At 52.9% G+C, this 20,763-nt stretch overlaps 6 protein-coding genes across 6 annotated transcripts; 3 read left to right on the top strand and 3 right to left on the bottom strand.

Annotated features, from left to right (window-relative positions):
• Positions 1–644: 644 nt before the first annotated feature.
• Positions 645–1,697, top strand: CGCA056_v003506 (uncharacterized protein; the record flags this gene model as incomplete). Its single annotated transcript, XM_037318763.1, has 1 exon — positions 645–1,697. One exon carries the CDS (start codon positions 645–647, stop codon positions 1,695–1,697), a length of 1,053 nt encoding a protein of 350 aa, XP_037182553.1.
• Positions 1,698–2,773: 1,076 nt separating this feature from the next.
• On the bottom strand, positions 2,774–4,274 carry CGCA056_v003507 (uncharacterized protein; the record flags this gene model as incomplete). The annotated part of the gene is made up of 3 exons (XM_037318764.1): positions 2,774–2,970; positions 3,426–4,006; positions 4,066–4,274. 3 exons carry the CDS (start codon positions 4,272–4,274, stop codon positions 2,774–2,776), a joined length of 987 nt encoding a protein of 328 aa, XP_037182552.1.
• Positions 4,275–6,500: 2,226 nt separating this feature from the next.
• On the top strand, positions 6,501–7,260 carry XYL1 (Endo-1,4-beta-xylanase 1; the record flags this gene model as incomplete). Its single annotated transcript, XM_037318765.1, has 2 exons — positions 6,501–6,866; positions 6,943–7,260. 2 exons carry the CDS (start codon positions 6,501–6,503, stop codon positions 7,258–7,260), a joined length of 684 nt encoding a protein of 227 aa, XP_037182551.1.
• A 1,925-nt stretch (positions 7,261–9,185) lies between these two features.
• On the bottom strand, positions 9,186–11,473 carry AO-I-4 (Copper amine oxidase 1; the record flags this gene model as incomplete). The annotated part of the gene is made up of 5 exons (XM_037318766.1): positions 9,186–9,333; positions 9,390–10,234; positions 10,290–10,415; positions 10,474–11,050; positions 11,136–11,473. The coding sequence occupies 5 exons, from the start codon at positions 11,471–11,473 to the stop codon at positions 9,186–9,188; spliced, it is 2,034 nt and encodes a 677-aa protein (XP_037182550.1).
• Positions 11,474–12,200: 727 nt separating this feature from the next.
• On the top strand, positions 12,201–14,035 carry HNM1-8 (Choline transport protein; the record flags this gene model as incomplete). The annotated part of the gene is made up of 5 exons (XM_037318767.1): positions 12,201–12,451; positions 12,509–12,585; positions 12,660–12,935; positions 13,002–13,170; positions 13,219–14,035. The coding sequence occupies 5 exons, from the start codon at positions 12,201–12,203 to the stop codon at positions 14,033–14,035; spliced, it is 1,590 nt and encodes a 529-aa protein (XP_037183566.1).
• A 168-nt stretch (positions 14,036–14,203) lies between these two features.
• CGCA056_v003511 (putative transcriptional regulatory protein) lies at positions 14,204–16,729 on the bottom strand (the record flags this gene model as incomplete). The annotated part of the gene is made up of 5 exons (XM_037318768.1): positions 14,204–15,184; positions 15,243–15,494; positions 15,560–16,307; positions 16,357–16,524; positions 16,584–16,729. 5 exons carry the CDS (start codon positions 16,727–16,729, stop codon positions 14,204–14,206), a joined length of 2,295 nt encoding a protein of 764 aa, XP_037183568.1.
• Positions 16,730–20,763: the final 4,034 nt, after the last annotated feature.

Genomic DNA, 20,763 nt, shown 5'->3' on the forward strand with positions numbered 1-20,763 from the left:
TCCACTTCTAGAAGACTTCAAACACGTTCGCCGTCTGAACTAGAAGTGTTCGGCCAAGATAGTCTGTCCCGGGTATCCCTTCGTCCTCCTCCAATCACTTGAGCTGATTCTGCCACAAAGCAGATGACCCTCCATGAATCCTGCGAACCAACATCAAGGAAACGGCAAAATGGTCGACCTTCCCTATTGGTTTAGAGTTCATGCAGCGTCGCAGCAAAGTCTAGTGTGGCAGAAATCTGATTCGCAGGGCGACCTCTCATCCTCACTCAGGGTTTCGCTATGCAGACGAGTCAGTTCATTCGCGCTCCCCAACCTGCGATCCTCCCAGTCTCAAACGCCGAGGCGCAAATCGTAAGCCTCTCCGAGGAGATTTATACTTTTCCCCGTGAGGTGGTTCCCGAACCTTAATTGCACCGGCGCTCAGACTCCTGCAGATGCCAATCAGTCGTCTTAAGTAGGTGGCCATGGAAACATTCCATTTGGCCACTGCAACGGCCTGCTTTGCGCCATCGCATCTTCCATCCCGTCTCCCGCTGACAACCCCGATCGCCGTTGTTTATTCCATGATGCCGTCCAAGCGAATCGAACGAACGGCGCCGGCGACCCTTCGAGTCCGACTACTGTACTGAGCGACAGAGAAGAGAATGGCGGGCGAGACGGGGACCATCTCGGTCTCGCAGGTCCAGGCGATGGTGATGATCGCCTTCGCCGCGACAGCGTACTACAACACCATCGAAACATTCTTCTCCATCTTCACGACCTTCAAGCGGCGACGGGGACGGTACTTTTGGAGCATGATCGTCAGTAACACGGGGATCAACATCAACGTCATCGCCTTCGTCCTGCGATACTTTGGATACTACCACGGAGCCATCGTGGCGTCGAGCTTCATCATCCCGATCGCATGGTACTCCATGGTAACGGGGCAAGCCATCGTCCTATGGTCCCGACTTCACCTGGTGGTTCACAGCCAGCGCAAGATCCGCATGATTCTCGTCATGATCATATTCAACGCGGTCACGATGCACGTCCCTGAGACGGTCATCTTTTTCCTGGCGAATTTCGAACACCCAGCGAAATGGTCAATGCCCTTCAAGATCTACGAGAAGGTGGAGTTGGTCGTCTTCACGATACAAGAGACCATCATCGCCGGCTTTTTTCTTTACGAAGGCTACTACAGCCTAAAACCTCTGAGCGCGATCAAACCAAAGGCGGTCGCAAACATGGTGCGCCATCTTGCGGGTCTCTTCGCCGCTGTCTTCCTCCTCGATATAGGTCTGATCGTACTCGAGTACAACGACAAGTTTGAGATTCAGACGATGTGCAAGCCATTCGTGTACAGCGTTAAGCTCAAGGTTGAGTTCGTCGTGCTCAACAAGTTATTATCATTCACCAGGATGAGCACCTGCAACTGCAGAGGACCGGAAAGCCTTCCATCGGTGACTTTACCCGATAGCCACAAGCGCACCATGGTCGGCCAGGGCGCTATTTTGGTGGCGCTACCAGATATCGAGCAAACAGGGGGTTCTCTATCACCGTTACGACGTACATTTACCGACCACATCTACGACGGGCGCCAGGCCGCCGGTACCCCTATACGAAGGAACTCGAAAAAGAGTCAGTTATCAATAAGGCAGAGAGAGGTGACCGATGACGAGGCGCCACTCAACGAAAAGGGAGCGACGAGTAATGGGTGAAAGACCAGGCACAGAGCTGACCATCATGATTTCTCCATGTACCACTTCAGCTGTGATGCGTCTTACCCTGGGTTTGAGGCAATCAAATGATTGCGTTCTGAATTAGCTGATACCTATTCGTGAGTAATAGTGGTCGATATTGAGTAGATTACCCGACTTACACACGACCTTCTAGGCCCCTTATCTCCACCTTGACACCCATTAGGTACTGAACGAGGGATACGGAAAGGCTGCGCTATCTCAACGCCAGCTATAGTTTACAGGTCTTTCGACTCAGAAGGAAGTATTGAGTTATCACGGAGATACGAGCGGCCGTCGTTTACAACGAGATGCTGCTCGTGGTGGAAGCAATTAGCTAAGCACCGTTGCGGTCAGTTTTGGGAGAACGTGTCATTCTGCAAAGCAGGCTGCTGTTGAGCGGCTGGGAAAAAGCTAGGATGTCATTGAAGAGGGCACTCTGACACGCATGGGAAGGATGATTATACCAAGGCCAGATTGAATCTGACAGCCTACAAAAGATAGACAGCGTGATATTACTACTGAGACTAAATCAATAATGCTTACTCATCTCCATAGCCAATGAGGGCGACGCATGTCCGTATCGACAGATTCGACTTCCGAAAGCAAGTGACTGAGGCAACCACATGTGCGGTTATTCAACATTCGACTTTGCAGCCGCCGGCCGATTCTGGGCCCCAAACCGGCATATGTCCGGTTTCCATGATCCGAGACCCCCACAAGGGGTTAAGGTTTCTGTTGTACAAACTCTCTTCGCGCTTGCCGAGAAATCTGGACATGTGCGTTTGAGCCACTGTAAGACTACGGCAGTTTCGCAGATTGGCGAGTGTACGGAAACAGGAGTGTACGGAAACAGAAGTGTACGGAAACAGGAGTGTACGGAAACAGTAGTGTACGCCATTTCTCTCGCGGAATTGTAGAACATGTAATTAATAGGTAACAAGTTATGGCATAACAACAAAGCATATGTAAATGTGCTTCCCTTCGAGTCTCTTTTCATAGACTTTGAGGTCCCTGCCAACCAAATCGGCTGCGCGGTGTCGCCATATCTGGTGACTTCAGCTGAGTTCGAATTTGAGTGTGCGGTCGCCCAAGGTGTACCGATGGAGGAACGCATGGATGCCACCGCCGGTTCCGCAGAATCCTGAGAAGCGGCTCATTCCCCGTACTGAATCGGTGTTGCGAACGACTCGGCTCGGAACAAGGAGAACGGGTGGCTGACTCGGCTTGTTGATCTTGACCTTCTTGAGCTGTTCTGACGAACTGTCAACTTCAAAAGAGGCATTCTAGCAGGTTTATGAGGCGGGATGATGTCACTTCAGTATCTAGAGCCGCCTGCTGGCTACGGGTAGGGCTGCGGATGGCTGGGTTGCTGAGTCGAATTTGAACAGCCATACTTTATCACTACGTGTTTGTGGGCAGCTGAGGCGCGCAAGTACACTTGTAGAATACCATCTGATGACTCAAGAACATTGCCGCAGCGTTCGTGAGGTTACAGCAAGTGTCGTACGTAATAAGCTGAACATCGCATCGTTTCATTATGCTTAAACACTACCTATGCGTACCAAATAACAGCCATTTGATAAGACCCACCTTAAACTACAATGACCTTTGACCCAATAAATGCACCCAGACAGATATGTGTTGAGAGACTATTACATATTCAGACAAGCACACGACCAACTCATCCCCCTCCACTGAACGTTTCACCCCCAGTCTTGAGATACTCTTTCTCCTCGGGCGTCGACTGCCGGTGCATAGCAAGGTTTCGGTGCGGATACCTCCCAAACTGGGCGATTATGTCTCGATGCTTCATCTCAAAGTCGTAATTGGTTTCAAGCAGGTCTCTCGCCGTCTCTTTCTGTACCGCCAAGACTCCCCAGCACTTCCTCTGATCGTCGTCTCCGGCGGCCCCGTCCCCAGCCATGAGCTCCTCAAAGTCATCCTTCATCTTTTGGTAATGCTCCACCGCCAAGTCATGCAGTGCGAGGTCTTCCGAGTGCATCAGCGGGAGATAGAACCACATGCGATACGCTACCCGGTACTTTGTCCGGTTGTGCGTTGTTGCGCCGGCGTTGATGGCATGGTTGGCAATGTCGCGGGCGATAGGGTCGAAGAACTTGAAAACGACGGATGATTCGGCGCCACGATAGCAGTTGCGCGGGATCTGGTCTAGCAGCAGGACAAGACTCAACCACTGAAGTGGCGTGATAGGCCTCACGATGGCGATGATGTCTCTCGAAGTCGCCCTCGATGACTTGAGGGCCTCCAGAGCCGGACGAAACTTTCTCCTAAAAGCTCTAGTCAGTTACACGTGTTCGAGGACGCAGGCGGGCGGGCTGATACGAACACGCAGCTCTCGTCAAAGTTCTCGTCGGAGAAGAACCAACGCCCCAGCTGGTTCTTCTGCGGCAGGATGAACGCTTCTTCAGTATGCAGATGCTTAAACCAAAACCTCCGCAGCTTCTCGAGGAGCTCCGGCGTGATGACCTCCTTCAAGTGCGCTGTTGCGTGCGCCCTGCATGCCTTGGATCGGGGAAGGCCGCTCGTCAGCGTCATCTCGTCGGCGGAGTCGCGAGAATAGCCGGTGCTCTGGAAACCGCGTCTAGGCCGAATAGACAGTCCCGATGGCGAACGAGACCCTGCGCATACCACACGAGGCCCACAACGACGCTGAACCGTCAAAGTCTGCCACGAACTCAACCGCAGCAACGGCAGTGTACGGTCGAAGCACCCCGCATTTCGCAGGCTCGGGCTGATCTGGTGAGGAGGCATGACAGCTACCACGCCTTCTCCTCCTTCCTCCTCACCTCCCCCAACTCGAGAAGCGAGCCGTAATTCGACAAAGGGGGCGCGCGGCGGTGACCTGCGAATCGGCAAAGGGGTGGTGCCACTGGCTGCACTGACGTCGTCCGATCTCTCGTTCTAGGTTTGTGCGGCCTGGGGAAAAAGGGAGCAGGAAACGTTCTGGGCACGCCTAAATGCGGGGTTTGTGCAGGCTGGGCGGCCCCTTGTGCAAGTAGGGGTCTCTCGCTTGAGGCCGCTAATGCAACGCGGCGTTGTGCTTGGGGTTAGCGGGATGAATGCACACAGCTTGGATTGGCTGGGGGTGGCTTGAGAACATCACTTGATCATGGCAAAAGGGATGGCGCTACGACTACGACGTGGCGGTGGAGGGAAAGAAGAGAGACGGCCACACGCTGGAATGTGGTGATGCAGATCAGAGATCGCCGGCCAGAGACACGATAGCCTGATATCGAGCCTAAACACGGGGCTGTTGTGTTAGGTCATCCTCCGTGGCTCATGTCTGGTGGCTCCGTGGCCGTTATTTGTGCGCCGCAAAGAGTTTAGTTTGGCTGGGCTTGTGCTTGAAACATAGCCAGCGCTTAGAGTGACATATAAACTGAATGCCAAGTTTAAGGGGCTTATGTCACCTCACACAACAGCCGTGGGAAATGAACCCGACGATGCGATGCCTTCGCGTTTCCTTACTCCGTTTAAGTACAGTCTCTGCAATATCATATGCAGTGTAGCGGATCATAAACGCGACGTGAACTTGTGGAGAGAATCTCGGCTTCCAGAAAGCTTGGCTAGCATTTCTGTGGTATTCAGAACTGCCTAAATGCACAAGGTAGTGTGCCTCAATGCCGGAGTCGGTATTGATCCGTACCCCAGACAGAGCTGCAGTAGTCCGTCAATGGCGCCATCCAGTCGGCTTCTTGGGGATCGCGAGTCTCTTTCCTTGAAACCCGGCAGAGAGCGAAATTCCAAGATTCCTCCCGACCGATCAATGGCACTTGCGCATTCAGCCGGCGGTAAAAAGGCCTCGACCATTCACTGCAACCCGAGCGAGCGCAACTTTGGTTCGCATCATCAATTCGAGATTTGTCCCGCCGCCTCCTGAGCTGACAGCGGGCCGCATGCTAGCTCGAGCATCCCGAGCCTTAAAGCTTGTGTTAAGCACAAGTGATGTGCAAGATCCCTCCTCGCTGGACAATGGCCTCCGGGGATCATCTTCGAACGGCCCAATTTGTTGGATAAATAACCCCATCATCAGCCTTCAAAAAGGAAGCCGGCATGACCGGCTAAATAGCTAATAGGGGTCGGACATGCTTACCTCTTCCAAGCTCGCCAACTCGGCCGCAGTACCGGACTGTTCCCCCCCTTGCGCAAAATTGCGGAGAGCGCCGACAGGGATCATGCAACATCGGCCCCGGCTTGGCTAATTAACTCCCGACGACGCGGCACTCAATCCGACTCCTGGCCTAAACCCGTCCCGGCGATTGGCGGAACCGCAAAGCTCCTGATCGGTCCATCGCGGCCGTCATCCAGTCACCTTTTGGGCAGGTCTCCCAGCTCCGCCGCCCAAAGAACTCGTAAAGATCGGACAGGACTGGGGAACGCTCGACCAGGGAGCTCTCGCCAACGACCACCCACCGGTTCCAAGAATGCTACCCACGTGGGTCGACGTTAGTTTATTCTGGGCAAAGCGCATCGCTCTGGCCCCCATGTTGATGGTCAATATCCATTGTAAACGGCACTTGAATCTCCGTTTTCCCCTTGTCGTAACATCGGCCTCCCTGTGGTGGATTGATTTGACCCAGCGAGGCAAACAAACCGATCGAAGGGAAATCTGATTGAAAAAGGGACGGCCTCGTCCTCCCAGCTTCGCGATGTTCCTCCTCCCTGCTGCCTCACCGGACTCTCTGTTCATAGTTTTCCGACCGCTCCATTCGTTCTTTTAAACACAATTTTTGTACATACGTATCCAGCTTGTTGATCAACATGCGTTCCTTCGCTTCTATCTTCACGGCCACCCTCGCCGCCGTCGGCGCTCTCGCCGTTCCTGCCGCCAACCCCGGTACCGACCTCATCAAGAGAGCCTCCACCCCCAGCTCTCAGGGCACCAGCAACGGCTACTTCTACTCCTTCTGGACCGACGGCGCCTCTCCCGTCACCTACACGAACGGCGCTGGCGGCTCCTACTCCGTCGAGTGGCAGTCCGGCGGCAACTTGGTCGGTGGAAAGGGCTGGGCTACCGGCACTTCCCGCAGCATCAAGTACTCCGGCACCTGGGCCCCGGTCAACAACGGCAACAGCTACCTGACCATCTACGGCTGGACCAGGAACCCTCTCATCGAGTACTACGTCGTAAGTTGCACCTCGACCCCCAAGCACAACACACCCACGCAATTCATGAACAAGATGCTGACCCAAATGCTTCCAGGTTGAGAACCACGGCGAGTACAACCCCGGTTCTGCAGGAACCCTCAAGGGCACCGTCACCTCCGACGGCTCCACCTACAAGCTGTACGAGAGCACCCGCACCAACGCCCCCTCCATCGACGGCACCCAGACCTTCAAGCAGTTCTGGGCCATCCGCGACAACAAGCGCACCGGCGGAACCGTCACCATGTCCAACTTCTTCAACGCCTGGAAGAACGCCGGCATGACCCTCGGCACCTCTTTCGCCTACCAGATCGTTGCCACTGAGGCCTACCAGAGCGCCGGCAAGGCCAGCATCACTGTCGAGACTGCTGCTTAAGCAGTCTTCGGTTGGATGTGAGGGAGACATGTGAGGGAGAGGTAGCGGTTGAGGAAAATATACACGATCGTCGGCATTGGGGAGGATGTCTTTAGTGATTCTCACCGGAGAGCACAGGATCAGTGATGAAGCGAAGGGCAGGCTCTACAGCCGTTGAAAGGCAGACGTTTCACTGAATTTCTTCGAGGGGCACACCCCTATGCTGCAAATAAAACTTTATTCCGCCTATGATGGCGTCGACTTACCCAAGCATCAGCCTCATCGTACAAGTCCCTATCATCGTGTTTGTTTCATCCTTATGCGGTTCGTTTGCGACCTCATGCGAACACGATGCTGTGCGCCGAGAGACAGACTGAATGACTCAAGTGAGTTTTGATGCCGAGCCCTTACTGTACTGCACAGCCATGCGAATAGCAAAGCTGATGTGGAATCAAACATGTTCGACCCACTAGACGGATGGACTGATGAGTCCTTCTCCCGGCCTAGCGCGCTGGTGTCGAGCCGGTTGTTCGGAGAGTCGGAAGCCGGGCGGGCCTGGAGACCGGGGCTTGCGGGGCTTAATTGTTTGACTCTCGGAGCCGGGCGATCGGAGCGGATGTCAACAAGGGTCCGACTCAGGCAACTATTTACAGAATGGAGAGATGGGCAGTGGTTCATTTATTTAAGCATCACTTTCAGGAATGCACGGATGGTGACGGGCAGCATCAAAAATCTCGTCTCTTTGCTCCCCACTCATCTCGAGATGGCCATTCTGGGTTGTTCGCCAACACAGGTAATGTGGAATTCTCATAGCGAACGTGCAACGAGCCGACGATTTCCCAAATATGACACATGGCAATAGTCATTGATCCGACAGTCAATATTCTTTCGATTCACGACATTCAAACATTACAAAATCGTCCTCGCCATGCTGTGAGCTTATCGTGGAGCGTTGCACTTTGCATGTCGGCTTCGCCGGCTTCGGACTTTCAACCTGAATTTTGCCAACTTTCTGATTCAATATTTCTCATCACCGATACAATCTCTGATAGCCTCGCAGCTAAACCATGGACAGCGCTTTCCGACCCTATTCCGATTCTTAGCCCTTATCTCTGTGGGGGTTCGTTGACGTGTTTCCCATTCCGAGACCCTTCCGACGCCCACCCACCGGACCGCTATCTTCGCTTATCGTCTTGAACATCACTGCTAGGTAAGCCCGTGAATCATGCAACTCCTCATCTTGAATGTGACAATGTGTTGCTTTGCCACTCACCCTGATGAAGGCGGATGAGCACAAATGCGAGTCATGAGAGATAACGCATCCCGAGGAGTCCGTGATACAGACAGAATAATTGTCATCAAACACCTGAGGCGGATGAGAATCATCCGGGCGAGTATGTGAAAGCTACTGATTGGCATGCAAGGCAATCGACTTGAACCGTTTCTGTCAAACGCGCTTCTCAGTCTTGGCTCAAGAAATCGGTCTTGGCCCACGACATGCCCGTCGGCGATCAAGAACTGAGTAGGATACCATACTTGACTTCGAAAGCAAGGCACTTTCATTTCACTTTCTCTAGAATCTCGAAGTCGTGGTGATAATCACAAGAATGCTCCTTGATTCGCACCCTCTAACTGTAGCCACCGGAACTGAGATGAAACAATGTCGAGAATTATTTTACTGTAATTGACGCTTTCTCCCCTGAGCTCACTCCAATTCAACGGCTGTGATAAGAAACAGGATCGAGCTCAGGGTAGGTAGCTTCGGCGATCTTGGACTTGCAGTTTGTTGAACAAATTTCTTCCTTTTATGAAAAGATCTAGGCTAGTATGACACCGTCGTCATCTAATCCATTCACAGTCAAAGCTGCCTTTAAAACCGTTTGCCTCCCTTTTTATGTACATGTCGCTGTTCATACAAAATATCATGAATACCTTCATCAAATAGTCTACAAGTTGCTTCGGATGGGCGTCTCCTTGGCGCAGCATCCAGAGGTCAGCTTGGATCCAATGTCCTTGTCTGATGGCACGTCAAGAGCCGGGTTTCCGGTGAAGAAGTCGGACGGCGTAATGTGCAATTGCAGCATCTCAACGGGCCTATTGATCGATTAGTTTCAGTCATCAATGCGAACCAGACAAGTTGTATCACTTACATGACGGGCCAGTCCTCAATACGAGGATTGTGCGTCAGACCAAAGACACTCCAGAGGACAACATCCTGGTTCAGCACGTCCTCGTTCCTGTCCGCGGCATCCTTGACACCGCCCACCTCCAGCTTGCTCTGTAGGGTGTAGCGGCCGCCAGCGAACAGCTCGTGATCCTTGTACTTGGTGACCCACAGGTGGTGGCGGGCAAATAGCGCACGCTTGGACTGGACGCTGTTGGGGTCGGCGAGCAGCAGCTGCGTCGCGGGCGGCGTGATCTTGTAGCCGACAGGCTTGCCCGTGATGGGGTTGGGCTTGCTGAGGTTCTGGATCTTGAAGACGCGATTGTTCATCGGCGCCGCGTCGAAGCCTGCCGAGGTCGTGACCTGCGTCTGCCTGACTTCGTACAGGTTGCCGTTGGGGTTCGTCCGCGAGTCCATGCGCAGCGGCAGGCTCTCCTCCTGCACGACGGTGTTCTCGTTGCCGTCGATGGAGGGGTCGATGCGCACGCAGAAGACGTGCTGGTGGTTCTGCGCGAGGGCGCCGGGGCTGACGACGTTGCCCCACGGGCTGGTCTTGCCGGGGTCGATGTTGACGACGGAGACGATGCCCGTGGCGCGGGCCTCGACGACGATGCCGGCGGCCTGGTCGAACTTGAAGTTGAAGATGTACTCGTAGTTGGCGAGGGTGATGATGAACTGGATGACCAGCTCGCGGCGGCGGGTGACCACGGCGCGGCCGGTGCGCCAGTTGGTGTGCTTCCAGTTAATTCCGTTGTCCTGCTCGTGGAGGCAGATGACATTCTTGGACTCAACGGCCGCACCCTTACCGTCGATGAGAACACCATCGAAGTACTGTTTCTCATGTCAGCATACGAGTCATGGATTAGTTCACTGCCATAGAACGGACCTTGATGACACCCAAGCAATCACAGCCAAGAGTCAGGTTGTTAACAGCGTTGCCCAAACCACCATCACCGAAGTCGAAAGCCTGCTTGCGGTGGAACGGCGGGCGAGGATCCGCGTAGGGCACAGTCTGGCTCCAATGTTAGCGCACACCCCAACCAACAGGAGTCTCATTGGAATGAACCAACCATATCACTCATGCTAAGACGGTACATGACCGGCCTGCCATCGTATCGCACATCGTGGACGACAGCACCCTCACGGGGGTTGAAGGTAACGCGCATGCGCCACTTCTGCCACTCAATCAAGTTGCCATCGGTGATGGAGAAACTAGGGCCCTCAGGCTGCTGCACCGTCAAGGGCTTGAGATCCTTCCGCGTGCCGTTCGGCAGTAGCTCAGGCACATACTCGCTCTCCTGGCAGTGGTCGATGATCGTGGGGGCATGTGTCCTCCCGGACAGGGCATCGCCCTTACCACCAGTAGCAAGCTCGTCGATACGCACGATCTCCTTCTTGTGCGCATCCATAACAGGGATCAAAGGCAAGGGGTAGGCGTAGAAGTTGGAGTCCGGGTTCCCACTTCTTGTGTCCCGGGCGAAAATGAGAGCCTGGAAGAAACGGTTGTCGCCATCTGCGGCGTCAGGGGCGCCGTAGGGCCACGGCTCGACGACGACCTCGAAGCCCTCTGGCAGCTTGAGCTCAGCGATCTTCTCCTTGAACAAGGGCGAGCGCTGGACGGCATCAGCCAGGACCTCAAACTCGTAGCTTTTTTGGTGACACGCGCGTTAGCGTTGCGTTCATCTGGCAGAACCCGCGTGGGGGGTTGAAGGGTTTGTGGCTGGGAACCTACACGGTCAAACTCGCTTGGTGCTCGGAACCGATAAGCTTCTGATCAACAATCTTCCCGAGACCCAGGTTCACGATGGACTCGAAGTACTGGGCCTTGGTCGCGCCACCAATGACATCGTAGAACACCTGGGCGCATCTCACCGGTCTCGGTGATGATGCTGTGAGTTTGCCTGAGTGCTCGAGGTCTAGGAACTTGAGGACCTCAGCCTTTGGTGGTTCCCACAGGTAGTTCTGTCTGAAATCGAGGACGGAGCCGGGGTGCGCAGCGAGCACAATGTCTCGGGCCTTATTGGTCTCCTCCAGAGACAGGGCCGACAAGGGGTGCGGAATAGCTGCCATTATGGGAGGTGTGTATGTGACTCGGAACTAGGTTGCAGAGGCTGTGGGCGTCCGAAGATGGTTGTTCAGGGTTCGTTTTCGAGACTGAGCAAGATTGCGTTCTTATGAAGAAACCAGCAACGCTCGGAATGAATCTCTAACCAACTGTGTCCTTTGATGTCTTAGGTACTGAAACACCAGACTGACCTTCCGCATGTTCGGGCCATTAAATGGTCCACGAGCTCTGGTTGGCTCAGTAGTCGGAAAGCCTTCCGAGGGTCACGTCCGGAACACATCGGAAACAGCGGAACAGCTCCGAGTCAAGGCGCAACGCCCACGTAGTCTTCTTATCTTCAACCCCGGCCAAGATAAGGCTATTATAAAAGTTAGTTGCTCAAAGATCGAGACACTAGGGGATCCTGGGAAGCTCTTGTGATTGGCCAGCGATTATTGAACCGCAGTTGATTGGGCCTCCCACTGAAGATAAGATGCCGGACGCCTTGCAGCGGTGCCGCCGTCTGGGTATCGTCTCCGTTTTGGTGAATCTCGCAGGTTTGGGGATCTGGATTTGCTCGGTGATAAGATCAAAGAGGAGTTTGAGTAGGTCATGGAGATACATAACAAAAGACGTGTGCCCGACAAACCCCGGGATTAAGTCGGTAGATCGTACGACTGTAAGGCGACAATTCGAAATCGCTAGTCAAAATTTGCTTCAGTCTTGTTGTTTTTTCGCTTGTTTTGTGAAGCAATGGAAACCGACATGAAGAAAGATATGGTGACCCTTGGCAAAGTCGACTCTCAGAGCCAGAATGAGCCCATTTTTACCGGCGACGACTTGCGACTTGCTCAACTCGGACACGCCCAGGAATTAAATCGACAATTCTCTTTGCTTACACTGGGTGCACTATGTGTGTGTCTTATGGCAACATGGGAGGCTCTGTCGAGTGTTGTTGCGCCGGCTCTTGTCAGTGGCGGCGCGCCTTGTTTGTTCTATAACTTGTGAGTTGATGATGCTTGTTCAGTTGGACCACAGTGGAAGGCTAATAAGCTGTGAAGGATGCTTTCAACAATTTGCACGGTCTGCATCGCATCGTCCCTCGGAGAAATTGCATCGATCTATCCAACTGCAGGAGGTAAGAGTTGCTGGTTGACATATCACTAAAGAGATCCCCTACACTGAGTTGACGCTGACAACTTTGCCTCGCAGGTCAATACCACTGGGTTGCGGCGCTGTGCCCGCCCTCGACCCGATCGGCCGCGGCATTTACAACCGGTTGGATTTCCGTGGGAGGTCAGGTCGTCCTTACCTCTTCCGCCGCCTTCGCAGCTGGTCTTCAAGTGCAGTCTCTCATCATCTTGAACGACGACTCATATATCCCAGCCAGGTGGCAGGGCATGTTGTTCTATTGGGCGATTCTTGTGTATGCATTGGCCATGAACATTTGGGGACATAGACTATTACCCACAGCCAACCTTGTGTCCGGTAAGGCTCTTGGACATTGTCAGCCCTTCGTTGTGGAAACTCGTATTAACACAGAGTTATTATTAGGCTTTCTCCATGGCGCTGGCTTTCTGGCTATTCTCATTGTTCTCGGTGTCATGGCACCGAAGAACACCGCATCCTTCGTCTTCAAGGAAGTCACTAACTCTAGTGGCTGGGAAAGCGACGGAATCTCTTGGCTCGTCGGGTTGATTAGCGCCGTCTACCCATTCTTGGGGTAAGTAGGCACCTATTCGTGATGCAAGACTAGACTGACACCACGAAGCTACGATGCGGCATGCCATTTGGCCGAGGAGTTGCCGAACGCGAGTCGCGACGTTCCAATTGCAATGGTCGGAAGTGTCATCCTCAACGGCGTAATGGGCCTCATCTACGGCACCGTCTTGCTCTTCTCCAGCGGCCCCCTCGACGCCCTCCTCTCGACGCCAACCGGATACCCCTTCATGCAAATCTTCCTCGATGTCACCAAGTCCCATGGCGGCGCGACATTCATGTCCTTAATCATTATTATGACTGCTATCGCCGCCACGGTCGCGGGTATTACATCGACCTCACGCACGCTTTGGGCCTTTGCCCGTGACAGAGCCACCCCATACGACCAGTACCTGAGCAAGGTCAACAAACACTCACAGATCCCGGTCTACTCCGTTGTGCTCGTGACCATCCTCCAGATGCTCCTTGGCTTCATCTACATCGGCAACACGACAGCCTTCAACGCCATTCTGTCTATGGCCATCATCGGAATGTACTCGAGTTACATCGTACCCATCGCGTACATGCTGTTCGGCCGCAAGAACATCAAGCCCTCGGACTTTGGTCCGTTCAAGCTCGGCCCCACCGTGGGCCCTGTGTTGAACGTGATCAGTTTGATCTGGATGGTCGTGGTCATTATCTTCAGCACGTTCCCGTCGGCGATGCCAGTGACACCGCAGAACATGAACTACTCGATCGTTGTGATGGCCGGATGGCTCTTGTTTGGTATCGTCTATTACATCTCATACGGCCGCAAGAAGTTTGAGGTGCCGGTGGTGGATAGTAACGTGGTAACAGGCATTTCTGTCCCTGCAGATATCAGCGTCTAAGGGACGGAAACGCGAGGATAGGGGGAGGACATTGACAAGTATTGGTTAGATTGTAACATGAAGAGTTTTCGCTTGGCTGCAATTCAAGTCCCCGTCCTCGCACTCATGTGTTTTGTGATGGAAATCGGGGCCATGCATTAATACGGTTGGACTGGTCGCCGTGCCGAATTAAATCAGTCCCTGAAAACGCCGCGAAATTTCCTCCGGATCCCCTAGCGACATGCCTTGCTCATTCACCCCAAAGAACCCTACCGGAAAATCAGGCGGTGCTGGGTGACCGCCATTCGCATGACCAAAGGCGTCAAAAAGATTCATCAGATCGTTCCCCATGTTGAACATGTCGGGAATCGAGCTGTTCGCTTGCGGACTCGTGTCCCAAGCATCCCATGCGCTGTTCTCCGGCCTCCTTCCGTCCCGTTCGCCCGGGCCCGGGTTCTGGTGGGGGTCATCCGGCCGGGATTCGGTCGCGTTCTGTTCCGCGTCGTCCCCTGCTTGGGGCGCATCTGCCTTTTCGGGATCACTTCGAAGACCGAGAGATTTGACACCTGGAAGCAAACCTCGAATAGTCTTCCAAAGCCTTCGGCTTGCGTGCCCATGTCGTGAGAATCCCTTGACAAGCTGCACTGCTTTCAGGAAGCTCTCCTTACAGGGCTCAGTAAACACACCCGGTGCGTGACATACAGCGAGCAGGATCACGGCTAGTGCGCTCATGAGGAAATAGTTGAAAGCGTGCTGCTGTCGTGCATAGATATCGCTAGTATCGTTGAGGTGCGTCAATACTTGTATGGTATCCAGTGCGATTTCCGTGACTAGTTTGGCACTCTGGATGTCGGCCCTGATGCTGGCAGTGCTGAGGACATGATGCCGGTGGATGAGCGTTCGCATGTGATTTCCACGTAGGTAGAGTAATGAACGAAGGCGATGCATGCTTCTCGGCTGAGTCCGGGGTGCGAGTCCAAGCCTAGGATGCCGAATACGGAGGTCGTCCGGGATGGAGTTGAGCCAGTTCTGCGTCATGAAGTCCAAGAAGGCGACGGTGTCCTTGGGTATGAATTGTGATGGCGACTCAAAGGGCGGTAGTGCCTCCCATACTTTGGAGCAAAGCCTGCCGTAGGACACCATGCACCTCAAGTAGGGGTAATTCTCTCCCTGGAGCGGCCGTCAGTCGGTGTTGCTGTCCGAAGGAAGTTGACGGCGAAGAACTTACCGGCTCGGGTAACTCCGGATCTATGTCCCTGTCAATGAGTCCGAAAGACAGACTTGTCCCGAAGCTCCAGCGGCGATCCAAGACGTAGACGCACCAGAAGCATCGTACGGCGAGCTCTCGCTGCCTAGGATCTTTAAAATTGTCCAGGAGAATCGCCCGTCGATGGAGGCCAATCTCGAGGCATTCTCTGCCGGAAATGCCGATAGCCCTCCATGCTAGAAGCTCCTCACCACAGTGGAACCAGTAAAGGCTCTGACACGATGTCAGCGTGGGCACTCAGCGGGTAAGCTGTTCGTCCGAGGAAAGATCTAGCTCACCAGCATAGTCATGATCTGCAATTCCTTCAAGTCGATGAATGCTTCACCCGAGACTCGACACACAACGGGCTCGACGGAGTCAATCAACTTCGTGCTTATGGGATTCTGCCCCTGAGCCTCCATTACTATCGATATAGCAATCGCGACCTTGGCAAGCTGGACGTCCTTCTCCTCGATCTTTGGCCGCTCCTCTTCTGGGACATTTGGGTCCGCCGGTGGATTCTGCAGGTGTCGAGCGTAATAGAGTATGTGTGGTAGATTCGCTGAGACATCTTTGATATTGGTGAAGGGGTAGACTGACTCCATTTCCTCTGAGTATACGTCAAGCAGACGAAGGATTTCATCAAATTCTAATGTCAATAGGCAGTCCAAATCTTTGTGAAATGACGCTGTCTGGTCTTCGGATATGACGGAAGGTGCCCGCTGGGATGCAGCCGGCGAAGCAGATCGGCTCGTCGGTTCCTCATCGCCAGTTTGAATTCGCATGCGGGTGAGCGATGTCTCAGCGATGCGAAGGCTGAACGCTGATCTCGTGGGACCGACAAACTGAGGTTCCCTTGGCTCGCTCGGGCGACGATTCGACTCACTCGCGTAGAGAGGACTGGGATGTTGCGGGCCGCCGAGAGCAGCTGGCGAGCGAGTGTTGATATGAGCAACTTTGCCATTGAGCTCGCGAAGAGAGGATGTCAAGCTGGCGACCTGTTCTCGAAGGGCGGCCACCTCGTCGCTGAGATTCTTGTACTGAGAGCTGTAGTCTTGTCAGCTGGAGTGAGATGAATGCGATGACGGTGACGTACGGATGTTGTTCCTCCCTCTCATGAGTAGCATCCCGATCTTTATCTTTGAGAGGCGTCTGCTGAGGCCCGGGGATGAAGACGCACTCGGCACCGTTGGAAAGGCACCGCCGGCATACCGTCTGATGATCCTCCTTGATGCACTTCAGCTTCCGCTTCTTGCACTCATTGCTAAGCGGTCGTCGTCTTAGAAACTCGACTCAAAATATCACGAGCACCCAGTGACTTACCAAGCGACAGGCGTGTACTTCGCCCGCTTGCTGCGCTGGCCTTCGCCGGTCGCGGGCGCGGCGCGCTTCTGCACTGGAGCGGATCCGGCGCGGGTCGACTGCGGCGTCGCGGCCTCTGCCGGCACCGCATCAGCCTCTGGGCCCATCACGTCCAATCGATCGGCCGCTCGCCAGTCGAGACCCGGGGCCGGAGGGATATGGAGCACTGCGGAACGCGTCGTTGACGGTTCGGAATCGATGGCGAGGATGCGACTGGGCGTGAAAAGAGGAGTTCCGAGACGCGGTGACTGTTCCGGCGAAACCGCACACGCTACGCCCTTATCATGACGCTAATCGGCCCCCAAAACATGGTGGGTCCTGAATGAAGAAGTCTTGGCTCAGCAACTCATTTAATAGCTCGGGTATCTTATCTGACAACAACGTCTGTTCAATCTTGTTGCGACGTCAGCGCCATTTGCGAGTCATGTACAACCGTCACCGAGAAAGACATCGCTTCAAACAATTGGAACGTCGCTCATAGCGGCCCTCTCTGCGGACGATAAACCAAATCTAACGAACTCATCTTATATTTGGAGGCATTCAATTTTCAGTCAAGGTTTGCTGACTTTAGCAGCTTAAAACTTTGGACCAGAGGAATGTGTGCGATATGCAAAACTCTCCAACGCAGAACAGCACGTACTAGTAGACAAGTGGATTGGCCCAACATAATAGCACCTTGAAAATCGCACGAGAACGTTATTCCATAGACATTTATTGATACCATGAAGGCCGGAAAAGGCCTATTGGAGACGAATGGTCGGATTAGGCAGGCCAACCTACATTGAAATGACATAGTTGAGTGTGTTTAATGGCGCCAGTGGTCTTTCTTTGGAGCTAAGATTGCTGCGTAACTGGAACCGAATCATTTGCACTCAAGAAGCATATTACGGTCAGCTATCCGACAGTAGGGTCTGCTAACAGAAGCTGGGGATCAACACGTTATAACAGTATACTGAGGTTGTGGTCTGAGTTGTAGGTTGTAAGCTGTGGTAGATTAAGTCTTCAGAGGCTAAGGTGATCAGTTTTAGGCTTAATAAGTAATTTGCAGTGAAGGTAAGCTGAGAGTATCTATGAGGATGATGTTACGGTCAGCTATCCGACAGTAGGGTCTGCTAACAGAAGCTGGGGATTGATACGTTCTAACAGTACACGGGGTCGTGGTCGTAGGTCGTAGTTCGTAGGCTGTAGTAGATCGGGTCTTCAGAGGCTAAGGTGATCAGTCTTAGACTCAATAAGTGATTCGCAGTGAAGGTAAGCTGAGAGTATCCGTGAGGATAAATACTAAGTTGATTGCTGAAGAGCTATGGAAGTCTGACCATGAGCCAGGCTCAGGGTCATACTATATACAAGTCTAAGTAGTTTCTTTAAACTGAGGACCGATGTCTTCCGGGCGGTCCCCGGGTGTGGACCGCTTTCTTCATGTCGGTCCTAGATCAGGACCGCTTATCTCTCGTCGGTCCTTCTTATCGTCACGTGACTTGTACCATAGTTCTTCCGTCTCCGAGTGAGTCCCTGTTGTTCCCGTGATCCTGCAGTACAAATGTCTTATCCTAGCCGCCCGATGCCCAAGTGGGTCGGTCAACTGTTATCCACACATAACGGGTCGTAACATCAGGTCCCCTCTCCAAAGGTCTTGTCCTCAAGACCCAACATAAGTAGGTCGTTGGTCCCAGGTTGGGGATCCGTCAATCGTGCTTCCTGATTTACTCATGATGCTGACACCATGTCAGGCCACGTCCAAAAATCGAAAAAGAAATCGGTCGTCACTGCGCTCAAGGATCGTGAGCGCGAAGCTTTGATTGAATACGTCGAGTCTCGTTCTTTGGCTAGCGACATGCCTTGTACCCGTTGTTTCCGAGCAAAGGTTCCTTGCCGTTTTGGTGAGAAATCGTCTAGGTGTCGTACGTGCATCGAGGCGAAGAAGCCTTGTGATGGCGTTCTGGTGGCTTCGACTCGTATAGTGACTTCTGATCCTGATTTATCCGAACGATGACTAACCGTGTTGTAGTGCAAAAGTTGAATAAGCAACAAAAGGAGTGGGATGAAAAAGAAGAGAAGGCTGGTGAGGAGCTGCTTGCACTTCATCAGGAGTTTGCTCGTTTGCAGACTCAAATGGCGGAGGCTGCTAGCCGCTTGAGTCGTATTCGTAAGACGAGGAAGTTGGTGAGAGAGCGTCAGACTGAGGCTTTTGAGCGGGGAATGCAGGAAGTCGACGAGGAGGATGGTGTGCTTCCAGCGTTAGATGCTCATGAGAAGTGGGTTGTGAACGATCTTCAGGCCGCTGGGGTGCCTAACGATCCAGAGTGGCAAGAGTTTGGCTTTGGTCTGGACTTTGTCGATCTGGGCCCTTTGGTGTCTGATGTTGGTGGTGCTTCGGTGTCGTCTTAGCTTGTTTCTGGTGTTCCTAGGCGAATAAATGGTTTTCCTTGTCGCGGTCGATCTGCTTCGATAGGTGGTTTGGTGAAGCGATGTGGGTGCTTGATTCGCTTATATCTGGCGTTCTTCTGGACTAGTACAGCAGGTGTTGGTGTGACTTCTCGTTCTTGGTGTTGTTGCCAGTAGATCGTGAGTTCTTCTGCTGCGTTGGTGATGTTTTTGGCTGGTTCCCATGTGTTGTCTTCGTGTCCGTATCCTTTCCATTTGACGAGGTATCGATACCCTTCTGGTTCTTTGAGATGGTCGATAATTCGTTCGACTTCGTACTCTGGTTCGTTATCTTCGACGATGATAATATCGTTTGTCTGTGATCCACGTGGTGCTGGTTCGAGGAGTGAGACATGGAATACTGGGTGACACTTCATGGTTTCTGGGAGTCCTAGTTCGTAGTTGACTGGTGAAATTACTCGTGAAATTTTGAAAGGTCCGAGTTTTTTGTAGTCAAGTTTGTCGTTTGGTCGTTTTGTCTTGATGTTTCGCCGTATGAGATAGGCGCTATCTCCCTCTTTCAAGGTTGGTCCCTCAATCCTTCGTTTGTTGCTGAATTTTGTCATTCTTTGTCGTACGAATTCGAGTTCTTTGCGTGCGTTTTCCTGGATATCCTTGATTTGGCGTATTGAGGCGACAGCTTTTACTGCAGCTGGGCCTGTTCGGGGTTCTCCATAGGCGGTTGGTTCGAATCCATAGTTGAGGTAGAAGGGGGATTCCTTGGTACTTTCTCCTACTGCACTGTTGTAGGCGAACTGGGCTATTGGTAGCAATACAACCCAATTGTCTTGGTTGTAGTTGACGTAGGCGCGGAGATATGTTTCGAGGATTTGGTTGATTCGTTCTGTTTGTCCGTCGGTCTGCGGGTGGAATGCAGTGGACATTGATTGTTTGATGCCGAGTTGTGATGTGATTGACTTCCAGAATTTGGAAGTGAAGATCTTATCTCTGTCTGATATAATTTCTCTGGGCGTTCCGTGGTTGGCGATGATATATTTAAGGAATGTGTAGGCACATTCTTCGGCGTTACTTGCTTCTTTGTACGGGATGAAGTAGGCGTACTTCGTGAGTCGGTCCACAATGACAAGAACGCTGTCAAAGTGTGTTCCCGTAAGGGGTTCTCGAGACTTCGGTAATTTGACGATGAAATCGAGGGATATGGATTGCCAGGCGGTTTGCGGCACAGGCAAGGGTTGTAGCATGCCATAGGGTTGATGTCGAGCGGGTTTGCTTTTGAGGCAAACCTCACAATCCTTGATTGCTTTTGCCACTCGTTCTCTGGTGACTTTTTCTCCATATTGTTGTCGTAGTCGTTTCCAGGTTTTTGTGATTCCTTGGTGACCATGTGCAGGGCGAGCGTGAAACTCCATAATTGTTTCGTCGTCTAGTTCGTTAGGCGGGCTAGTACTAGATCGTCCGGCCATCATCAAGAGTTTGGTTGCTGGCACTAGGTCTCCGTCGTTGTTTCCTTTGAGAATCACCTGGGTTTCTTCAGGTACTGGGACGTTGTAGTCCGGTCGTCGGCTAAGAGCGTCGGCTCTGCCATTGTCTGATCCTTTGCGATGGATGATTCGGAAGTTGAATTCTGATAGGAATTCTGACCATCTAATCTGTCGTTTATTCAACACTTTTGAAGTCGTGAAGTGTGAAAGGTTCTTGTGGTCTGAATACACAAGTACTTCGTGTGTGGTTCCTGAGAGCTCGGGTCTCCATTCCT

This window comes from Colletotrichum aenigma, assembly GCF_013390185.1.
Source record: "Colletotrichum aenigma strain Cg56 chromosome Unknown KSG_Cg56_contig02, whole genome shotgun sequence".
Taxonomy (NCBI): domain Eukaryota; kingdom Fungi; phylum Ascomycota; class Sordariomycetes; order Glomerellales; family Glomerellaceae; genus Colletotrichum; species Colletotrichum aenigma.